Genomic DNA, 12,125 nt, shown 5'->3' on the forward strand with positions numbered 1-12,125 from the left:
GATGGGCGCAGTATCAATACTGGACAACATAACATATAATCATGTTCTACTGTTTACTATATTCCACCTCCCGCATAAGGCCAGGCAGTGGTGATGGGCGCAGTATCAATACTGGACAACTTAACATATAATCATGTTCTATTGTTTACTATATTCCACCTCCTGCACAAGGCCAGGCAATGGTGATGGGCGCAGTATCAATACTGGACAACATAACATATAATCATGCTCTACTGTTTACTATATTCCACCTCCTGCACAAGGCCAGGCAGTGGTGATGGGCGCAGTATCAATACTGGACAACATATAATCATGTTCTACTGTTTACTATATTCCACCTCCCGCATAAGGCCAGGCAGTGGTGATGGGCGCAGTATCAATACTGGACAACATAACATATAATCATGTTCTACTGTTTACTATATTCCACCTCCTGCACAAGGCCAGGCAGTGGTGATGGGCGCAGTATCAATACTGGACAACATAACATATAATCGTGTTCTACTGTTTACTATATTCCACCTCCTGCACAAGGCCAGGCAGTGGTGATGGGCGCAGTATCAATACTGGACAACATATAATCATGTTCTACTGTTTACTATATTCCACCTCCCGCATAAGGCCAGGCAGTGGTGATGGGCGCAGTATCAATACTGGACAACATAACATATAATCATGTTCTACTGTTTACTATATTCCACCTCCCGCATAAGGCCAGGCAGTGGTGATGGGCGCAGTATCAATACTGGACAACATAACATATAATCGTGTTCTACTGTTTACTATATTCCACCTCCCGCATAAGGCCAGGCAGTGGTGATGGGCGCAGTATCAATACTGGACAACATAACATATAATCATGTTCTAATGATGACAATAGTCACCTCCCGCACAAGGCCAGGAAGTGGAGATCGGCGCAGTATCAATACTGGATAACATATAATCATGTTCTACTGATGACAGTTTTCCACATCCCGCACAAGGCCAGGCAGTGGTGATGGGCGCAGTATCAATACTGGACAACATAACATATAATCATGTTCTACTGTTTACTATATTCCACCTCCCGCACAAGGCCAGGCAGTGGTGATGGGCGCAGTATCAATACTGGACAACATAACATATAATCATGTTCTACTGTTTACTATATTCCACCTCCCGCATAAGGCCAGGCAGTGGTGATGGGCGCAGTATCAATACTGGACAACATAACATATAATCATGTTCTAATGATGACAATAGTCACCTCCCGCACAAGGCCAGGAAGTGGAGATCGGCACAGTATCAATACTGGATAACATATAATCATGTTCTACTGATGACAGTTTTCCACATCCCGCACAAGGCCAGGCAGTGGTGATGGGCGCAGTATCAATACTGGACAGAATAACATATAATCATGTTCTACTGTTTACTATATTCCACCTCCTGCACAAGGCCAGGCAGTGGTGATGGGCGCAGTATCAATACTGGACAAAATAACATATAATCATGTTCTACTGTTTACTATATTCCACCTCCCGCACAAGGCCAGGCAGTGGTGATGGGCGCAGTATCAATACTGGACAACATAACATATAATCATGTTCTACTGTTTACTATATTCCACCTCCCGCATAAGGCCAGGCAGTGGTGATGGGCGCAGTATCAATACTGGACAACATAACATATAATCATGTTCTACTGTTTACTATATTCCACCTCCCGCACAAGGCCAGGCAGTGGTGATGGGCGCAGTATCAATACTGGACAACATAACATATAATCATGTTCTACTGTTTACTATATTCCACCTCCCGCATAAGGCCAGGCAGTGGTGATGGGCGCAGTATCAATACTGGACAAGATAACATATAATCATGTTCTACTGTTACTATATTCCACCTCCCGCACAAGGCCAGGCAATGGTGATGGGCGCAGTATCAATACTGGACAACATAACATATAATCATGCTCTACTGTTTACTATATTCCACCTCCTGCACAAGGCCGGGCAGTGGTGATGGGCGCAGTATCAATACTGGACAAAATAACATATAATCATGTTCTACTGTTTACTATATTCCACCTCCTGCACAAGGCCGGGCAGTGGTGATGGGCGCAGTATCAATACTGGACAAAATAACATGTAATCATGTTCTACTGTTTACTATATTCCACCTCCCGCACAAGGCTAGGAAGTGGTGATGGGCGCAGTATCAATACTGGACAACATAACATATAATCGTGTTCTACTGTTTACTATATCCCACCTCCCGCACAAGGCCGGGCAGTGGTGATGGGCGCAGTATCAATACTGGACAAAATAACATATAATCATGTTCTACTGTTTACTATATTCCACCTCCTGCACAAGGCCGGGCAGTGGTGATGGGCGCAGTATCAATACTGGACAACATATAATCATGTTCTACTGTTTACTATATTCCACCTCCCGCACAAGGCCGGGCAGTGGTGATGGGCGCAGTATCAATACTGGACAACATAACATATAATCATGTTCTACTGTTTACTATATTCCACTTCCTGCACAAGGCCAGGCAGTGGTGGTGGGCGCAGTATCAATACTGGACAACATAACATATAATCATGTTCTACTGTTTACTATATTCCACCTCCTGCACAAGGCCAGGCAGTGGTGATGGGCGCAGTATCAATACTGGACAACATAACATATAATCATGCTCTACTGTTTACTATATTCCACCTCCCGCAAAAGGCCAGGCAGTGTGATGGGCGCAGTATCAATACTGGACAACATAACATATAATCATGCTCTACTGTTTACTATATTCCACCTCCCGCATAAGGCCAGGCAGTGGTGATGGGCGCAGTATCAATACTGGACAACATAACATATAATCATGCTCTACTGTTTACTATATTCCACCTCCTGCACAAGGCCAGGCAGTGGTGATGGGCGCAGTATCAATACTGGACAACATAACATATAATCATGTTCTACTGTTTACTACATTCCACCTCCCGCACAAGGCTAGGAAGTGGTGATGGGCGCAGTATCAATACTGGACAACATAACATATAATCATGTTCTACTGTTTACTATATTCCACCTCCCGCACAAGGCCAGGCAGTGGTGATGGGCGCAGTATCAATACTGGACAACATAACATATAATCATGTTCTACTGTTTACTATATTCCACCTCCCGCACAAGGCCAGGCAGTGGTGATGGGCGCAGTATCAATACTGGACAACATAACATATAATCATGTTCTACTGTTTACTATATTCCACCTCCCGCACAAGGCCAGGCAGTGGTGATGGGCGCAGTATCAATACTGGACAACATAACATATAATCATGTTCTACTGTTTACTATATTCCACCTCCTGCATAAGGCCAGGCAGTGGTGATGGGTGCAGTATCAATACTGGACAAAATAACATATAATCATGTTCTACTGTTTACTATATTCCACCTCCTGCACAAGGCTAGGAAGTGGTGATGGGCGCAGTATCAATACTGGACAACATAACATATAATCATGCTCTAATGTTTACTATATTCCACCTCCCGCCCATGCCGGGCAGTGGTGATGGGCGCAGTATCAATACTGGACAACATAACATATAATCATGTTCTACTGTTTACTATATTCCATCTCCCGCACAAGGCCGGGCAGTGGTGATGGGCGCAGTATCAATACTGGACAACATAACATATAATCATGTTCTACTGTTTACTATATTCCACCTCCCGCACAAGGCCAGGCAGTGGTGATGGGCGCAGTATCAATACTGGACAACATAACATATAATCATGTTCTACTGTTTACTATATTCCACCTCCCGCACAAGGCCAGGCACTGGTGATGGGCGCAGTATCAATACTGGACAACACAACATATAATCAAGTTCTACTGTTTACTATATTCCACCTCCCGCATAAGGCCGGGCAGTGGTGATGGGCGCAGTATCAATACTGGACAACATAACATATAATCATGTTCTACTGTTTACTATATTCCACCTCCCGCACAAGGCCAGGCACTGGTGATGGGCGCAGTATCAATACTGGACAACACAACATATAATCAAGTTCTACTGTTTACTATATTCCACCTCCCGCATAAGGCCGGGCAGTGGTGATGGGCGCAGTATCAATACTGGACAACATAACATATAATCGTGTTCTACTGTTTACTATATTCCACCTCCCGCACAAGGCCGGGCAGTGGTGATGGGCGCAGTATCAATACTGGACAACATAACATATAATCATGTTCTACTGTTTACTATATTCCACCTCCCGCACAAGGCCGGGCAGTGGTGATGGGCGCAGTATCAATACTGGACAACATAACATATAATCATGTTCTACTGTTTACTATATTCCACCTCCTGCACAAGGCCGGGCAGTGGTGATGGGCGCAGTATCAATACTGGACAACATATAATCATGTTCTACTGTTTACTATATTCCACCTCCCGCACAAGGCCGGGCAGTGGTGATGGGCGCAGTATCAATACTGGACAACATAACATATAATCATGTTCTACTGTTTACTATATTCCACTTCCTGCACAAGGCCAGGCAGTGGTGGTGGGCGCAGTATCAATACTGGACAACATAACATATAATCATGTTCTACTGTTTACTATATTCCACCTCCTGCACAAGGCCAGGCAGTGGTGATGGGCGCAGTATCAATACTGGACAACATAACATATAATCATGTTCTAATGATGACAATAGTCACCTCCCGCACAAGGCCAGGCAGTGGTGATGGGCGCAGTATCAATACTGGACAACATAACATATAATCATGCTCTACTGTTTACTATATTCCACCTCCTGCACAAGGCCAGGCAGTGGTGATGGGCGCAGTATCAATACTGGACAACATATAATCATGTTCTACTGTTTACTACATTCCACCTCCCGCACAAGGCTAGGAAGTGGTGATGGGCGCAGTATCAATACTGGACAACATAACATATAATCATGTTCTACTGTTTACTATATTCCACCTCCCGCACAAGGCCAGGCAGTGGTGATGGGCGCAGTATCAATACTGGACAACATAACATATAATCATGTTCTACTGTTTACTATATTCCACCTCCCGCACAAGGCCAGGCAGTGGTGATGGGCGCAGTATCAATACTGGACAACATAACATATAATCATGTTCTACTGTTTACTATATTCCACCTCCCGCACAAGGCCAGGCAGTGGTGATGGGCGCAGTATCAATACTGGACAACATAACATATAATCATGTTCTACTGTTTACTATATTCCACCTCCTGCATAAGGCCAGGCAGTGGTGATGGGTGCAGTATCAATACTGGACAAAATAACATATAATCATGTTCTACTGTTTACTATATTCCACCTCCTGCACAAGGCTAGGAAGTGGTGATGGGCGCAGTATCAATACTGGACAACATAACATATAATCATGCTCTAATGTTTACTATATTCCACCTCCCGCCCATGCCGGGCAGTGGTGATGGGCGCAGTATCAATACTGGACAACATAACATATAATCATGTTCTACTGTTTACTATATTCCATCTCCCGCACAAGGCCGGGCAGTGGTGATGGGCGCAGTATCAATACTGGACAACATAACATATAATCATGTTCTACTGTTTACTATATTCCACCTCCCGCACAAGGCCAGGCAGTGGTGATGGGCGCAGTATCAATACTGGACAACATAACATATAATCATGTTCTACTGTTTACTATATTCCACCTCCCGCACAAGGCCAGGCACTGGTGATGGGCGCAGTATCAATACTGGACAACACAACATATAATCAAGTTCTACTGTTTACTATATTCCACCTCCCGCATAAGGCCGGGCAGTGGTGATGGGCGCAGTATCAATACTGGACAACATAACATATAATCGTGTTCTACTGTTTACTATATTCCACCTCCCGCACAAGGCCGGGCAGTGGTGATGGGCGCAGTATCAATACTGGACAACATAACATATAATCATGTTCTACTGTTTACTATATTCCACCTCCCGCACAAGGCCGGGCAGTGGTGATGGGCGCAGTATCAATACTGGACAACATAACATATAATCATGTTCTACTGTTTACTATATTCCACCTCCCGCATAAGGCCGGGCAGTGGTGATGGGCGCATTATCAATACTGGACAACATATAATCATGTTCTACTGTTTAGTATATTCCACCTCCCGCACAAGGCTAGGAAGTGGTGATGGGCGCGGTATCAATACTGGACAACATAACATATAATCAAGTTCTACTGTTTACTATATTCCACCTCCCGCACAAGGCCAGGCAGTGGTGATGGGCGCAGTATCAATACTGGACAACACAACATATAATCAAGTTCTACTGTTTACTATATTCCACCTCCCGCATAAGGCCAGGCACTGGTGATGGGCGCAGTATCAATACTGGACAACATAACATATAATCATGCTCTACTGAATGACTTGAGGGTCCTCCAGGCTTCCTTGACACTTAAACTCCCCTCCTTTGGGAGATTAATCTGCCCACTCATCCCCCAGTCCTCTTCTCGTTATTCTGCAGACCATCGGGTCACAGGGGTCAGCACAGAAGTAAGTTCTGTCACATGGAAATCCCTTCCTATTTTATATGGAAACTATAATCTCCTCCTTGAACATTCTAATGTGCATTGAAGCTGCCCATCCAAGACGCTGCAAAACATGCAGATAGGTGTGCGGGTTCATGATAAGTACCAATCATTTCTACTCAACTGAGTCCCAAACTAAATCTACCAAAACATCTGTCTGTTGGCCAAGTGATTCGCAAAGCTATAGTGCTCTAAATAGGCTGTCAGTATAACCTAACCCCTCACAGTGGCCCCTTCATTCCCCCCAACAGGTACCTTTTTCCTCATGATGCCCGACTCCCCCTTAAGCCGCAGGTTGGCTTCACGCTCATCCCGCAGCCGCCTTTCATATTTTATTTTCACATCCTGGATCTCTCGATCTCCGTCCTCTTCGATCTGCTTCTTGGTTTCTTCGTACTCTCGGAGCTGGTGCCTGGAGTCTTCTTGGGCCTGGAGAAGTAAGAGGGAGAAGAAGAGTTAGAAAAGTACCAATCACATGATGGGGGGCTGGTAGAGAGATAGGAGCACACCCATAAAGGGGGAAGAGGGAGTCTTGGCGGTGTGACATAACACATGGGGAAAGGAAGGGGTCTTTAGGAAACTACTCACACTCACTGTGGCCCAGGGTTGTAGTGGGAGACTGGGAATGGGAGTGCGGTAGGTGTGCCCACCCTACACTAGGGAGGACTACTGGGAAGGTGCCTGTGGTTGGTGTGCTCACCCTAGACTCTTGGGGAACACTGAAAAGGTGAGTAAGGTAGGTGTGCCCACCCTAGACTAGGGAGGGACACTGGGAAGGTGAGCGAGATTGGTGTGCGCACCCCAAACTAGGGAAGGACACAGGGAAGGTGAGTGTGATTGGTGTGCAAACCCTAGACTCATGAGGGGCACTGGGAAGGTGTGTGTGATTGGTGTGTGCATCCTAGACTCAGGAGGGACTGTGGGAAGGTGAGTGAGGTAGCTGTGCCCACCCTAGACTCATGAGTGAAACTGGGAAGGTGCGCACACCCTAGACTCTTGAGGGACACTGGTAAGGTGTGTGTGATTGGTGTATGCACCCTAGACTCATGAGGGACACTGGGAAGGTGAGTTGATTGGTGTGCGCAGCATAGCCTCAGGAGGGACACTGGGAAGGTAAGTGTAGTAGGTGTGTCCACCCTAGACTCGGGAGGGATACTGGTAAGGTGAGTGAGGTAGCTGTGCCAATCCCTACCTAGACTCAGAAGGTAAACTGGGAAGGAGTGCACACCCTAGACTCTTGAGGGACACTGGTAAGGTGTGTGTGATTGGTGTGCGCACCCACCCTAGACTCAGGAGGGACACTGGAAAGGGGAGTGGGGTAGGTGTGCCCACCCTAGACTCATGAGGGACACTGGGAAGGGGAGTGGAGTAGGTGTGCCCACCTTTGACTCGGGAGGGACACTGGGAAGGTATGTAAGTGGAGTAGGTGTGCCCACCTTCGACTCGGGAGGGACACTGCTGAGGTGAGTGAGGTAGATGTGCCCACCCTAGACTCAGGAGGGACACTGGAAAGGTGTGTGTGATTGGTGTGCGCACCCTAGACTCTCGAGAGACACTGGGAAGGTGAGTGAAGTAGCTGTGCCCACACTAGACTCAGGAGGGACACTGGAAAGGTGTGTGTGATTGGTGTGCGCACCCTAGACTCTCAAGGCACACTGAGAAGGTGAGTGAGGTTGGTGTGCACACTCTAGACTCAGGAGGGACACTGGTAAGGTGAGTGTTATTGGTGTGTGCACCCTAGACTCAGAAGGGACACTGGGAAGGGGAGGGGGGAAGGTGTGGCAACCCTAGACTCATGAGGGACACTGGGAAGGTAAGTGGAGTAGGTATGCCCACCTTCGACTCGGGAGGGACACTGGGAAGGGGAGTGTGGTAGGTGTGCCCACCCTAGACTCATGAGGGACACTGAGAAGGTAAATGGAGTAGGTGTGCCCAGCCAAGACTTGGGAGGGACACTGGGAGGGGGAGTGAGGTAGGTGTGTGCACCCTAGAATCAGAAGGGACACTGGGAAGGGGAGTGGGGTAGGTGTGACCAGCCTAGACTCTTGAGGGACACTGAGAAGGTGAGTGTGAATGGTGTGTGCACCCTAGACTCAGAGGGGACACTGGGAAGGTGAGTGAGGTAGGTGTGACCACCCTAGACTCTTGAGGGACACTGAGAAGGTGAGTGTGAATGGTGTGTGCACCCTAGACTCATGAGGGACACTGGGAAGGGGGGTGGGGTAGGTGTGCCCATCCTAGACTCATGAGGGACACTGGGGAAAGTGGGTGGAGTAGGTGTGCGCACCCTAGACTGGGAAGGGATACTGGGAAGGTGAATGAGGTAGATGTGCCCACCCTAGGCTCGGGAGGGTCACTAGGGAGGTGAGTGTGATTGGTGTGCTCAGCCTAGACTCAGGAGGGACACTGGGAAGGTGAGTAAGGTAGGTGTGCCCACCCTAGACTCTTGAGGTGCACAGGGAAGGTGAGTGTGGTAGGTGTGCCCACACTAGACTCTCGAGGGACAATGAGAAGGTGAGTGAGGTTGGTGTGCACCCTCTAGACTCAGGAGGGACACTGGAAAGGTGTTTTTGGTGTGTGCACCCTAGACTCAGAAGGGACATTGGATAGGGGAGTGAGGAAGGTGTGCCCACCCTAGAATTATGAGGGATACTGGTAAGGTGAGTGAGGTAGCTGTGCCAATCCCTACCTAGACTCATGAGTGAAACTGGGAAGGTGTGCACACCCTAGACTCTTGAGGGACACTGGTAAGGTGAGTGTGATTGGTGTGCGCACCCACCCTAGACTCAGGAGGGACACTGGAAAGGGGAGTGGGGTAGGTGTGCCCACCCTAGACTCATGAGGGACACTGGGAAGGGGAGTGGAGTAGGTGTGCCCACCTTCGACTCGGGAGGGACACTGCTGAGGTGTTATTGGTGTGTGCACCCTAGACTCAGAAGGGACATTGGATAGGGGAGTGAGGAAGGTGTGCCCACCCTAGATTTATGAGGGATACTGATAAGGTGAGTGAGGTAGCTGTGCCATCCCTACCTAGACTCATGAGTGAAACTGGGAAGGTGTGCACACCCTAGACTCTTGAGGGACACTGGTAAGGTGTGTGTGATTGGTGTGCGCACCCACCCTAGACTCAGGAGGGACACTGGACAGGGGAGTGGGGTAGGTGTGCCCACCCTAGACTCATGAGGGACACTGGGAAGGGGAGTGGAGTAGGTGTGCCCACCTTTGACTCGGGAGGGACACTGGGAAGGTAAGTGGAGTAGGTGTGCCCACCTTTGACTCGGGAGGGACACTGGGAAGGTAAGTGGAGTAGGTGTGCCCACCTTCGACTCGGGAGGGACACTGCTGAGGTGAGTGAGGTAGATGTGCCCACCCTAGACTCAGGAGGGACACTGGAAAGGTGTGTGTGATTGGTGTGCGCACCCTAAACTCTCGAGAGACACTGGGAAGGTGAGTGAAGTAGCTGTGCCCACACTAGACTCAGGAGGGACACTGGAAAGGTGTGTGTGATTGGTGTGCGCACCCTAGACTCTCAAGGGACACTGAGAAGGTGAGGGAGGTTGGTGTGCACACCCTAGACTCAGGAGGGACACTGGAAAGGTGAGTGTTATTGGTGTGTGCACCCTAGACTCAGAAGGGACACTGGGAAGGGGAGGGGGGAAGGTGTGCCAACCCTAGACTCATGAGGGACACTGGGAAGGTAAGTGGAGTAGGTATGCCCACCTTCGACTCGGGAGGGACACTGGGAAGGGGATTGTGGTAGGTGTGCCCACCCTAGACTCATGAGGGACACTGAGAAGGTAAATGGAGTAGGTGTGCCCAGCCAAGACTCGGTAGGGACACTGGGAGGGGGAGAGAGGTAGGTGTGTGCACCCTAGAATCAGAAGGGACACTGGGAAGGGGAGTGGAGTAGGTGTGACCACCCTAGACTCTTGAGGGACACTGAGAAGGTGAGTGTGAATGGTGTGTGCACCGTAGACTCATGAGGGACACTGGGAAGGGGGGTGGGGTAGGTGTGCCCATCCTAGACTCATGAGGGACACTGGGGAAAGTGGATGGAGTAGGTGTGCGCACCCTAGACTGGGAAGGGATACTGGGAAGGTGAATGAGGTAGATGTGCCCACCCTAGGCTCGGGAGGGTCACTAGGGAGGTGAGTGTGATTGGTGTGCTCAGGCTAGACTCAGGAGGGACACTGGGAAGGTGAGTGAGGTAGGTGTGCCCACCCTAGACTCTTGAGGGGCACAGGGAAGGTGTGTGTGGTAGGTGTGCCCACCCTAGACTCTCGAGGGACAATGAGAAGGTGAGTGAGGTTGGTGTGCACCCTCTAGACTCAGGAGGGACACTGGAAAGGTGTTATTGGTGTGTGCACCCTAGACTCAGAAGGGACATTGGATAGGGGAGTGAGGAAGGTGTGCCCACCCTAGATTTATGAGGGCCACTGGGAAGGTGAGTGAGGTAGGTGTGCCCACCCTAGACTCATGAGGGACACTGGGATGTTGAGTGTGATTAATGTGCCAACCGTAGACTCGGGAGGGACACTGGGGAGGTGAGTGTGATTGGTGTGCTCAGCCTAGTCTCAGGAGGGACACTGGGAAGGTGAGTGAGGTAGGTGTGCCCACCCTAGACTATTGAGGGACACTGGGAAAGTGAGTGAGGTAGGTGTGCTCACCGTGCTTGAGGGACACTGAGTAGGTGAGTGAGGTAGGCATGCCCACCCTAGACTCGGGAGGGACAATGGGAAGGTGAGGGAGGTAGGTGTGCCCACCCTAGACTCTTGAGGGACACTGAGAAGGTGAGTGAGATTGGTGTGCTCAGCCTACACTCAGGAGGGACACTGGGAAGGTGAGTGAGGTAGGTGTGCTCACCCTAGATGCTTGAGGGACACTGAGAAGGTGAGTGAGGTAGGTGTGCTCACCCTTGACTCGGGAGGGACATTGGGAAGGTGAGTGTGGTTGGTGTGCACACCCTAGACTCGGGAGGGATACAGTTACCTGCTCCAGCTGCATGATCTTGTCCTGCAGTTTGGCCTCATAGTACTCTGTCAGCTCCTCCAGAGCCTGACTCTTGCTCAGCTCCATCTCATGGAGCTGCTTTTCATAGTCTTCCTGCATTCGCTGTGATTTCACCTGGAGCTCCTGGTACTTCTCATATTCCAGCATCAGCTTCTGATTGTTGGAGGATTCTAGGAAGAACCAAAGAACACTGTTTTGAAGTTAGGGAAAAGAGGCACACGGTTGGGAACTACTCTATGTTGGTAGCAAGACAGAACTTTCTGGAAGAAGCTGTGTGCACCTGACCCAAAAATCATAATGCTTTTAAAACACCCAAATAGTACACACACGTGCCAGCGGCTGCTGTCTGTACACTTGGTCAGAGGAGGTTGGCTAGCATTTCAGCACTTGGCTGCCCGGTGGGTGGGACCAGCCTGATGTAGTAATTCATATTTTCCCCTGTGAAAGGCCCTGAGACCAGAAACCTATTGAGACCCTCCCGAGTGGGGCACAGCCCATAGAGC

The 12,125-nt window shown here is 49.1% G+C and overlaps 1 protein-coding gene across 1 annotated transcript in view; it reads right to left on the minus strand.

Moving 5' to 3' along the window:
* Positions 1 to 12,125, minus strand: part of CFAP57 (cilia and flagella associated protein 57) — a 348,360-nt gene that overhangs the window by 88,016 nt on the left and 248,219 nt on the right. Inside the window, exons 15-16 of the mRNA XM_069642449.1 lie at positions 11,602 to 11,792; positions 6,868 to 7,041 (exon numbers count right to left, since the gene is read on the minus strand). Coding sequence (XP_069498550.1) covers positions 6,868 to 7,041; positions 11,602 to 11,792 — 365 coding nt within the window. The remainder of the gene's footprint in view (positions 1 to 6,867; positions 7,042 to 11,601; positions 11,793 to 12,125) is intronic.

The sequence above is a fragment of the Ambystoma mexicanum genome, chromosome 1q, assembly GCF_040938575.1.
Source record: "Ambystoma mexicanum isolate Mex_15411 chromosome 1q, UKY_AmexF1_1, whole genome shotgun sequence".
NCBI classification, from domain to species: Eukaryota; Metazoa; Chordata; class Amphibia; order Caudata; family Ambystomatidae; genus Ambystoma; species Ambystoma mexicanum.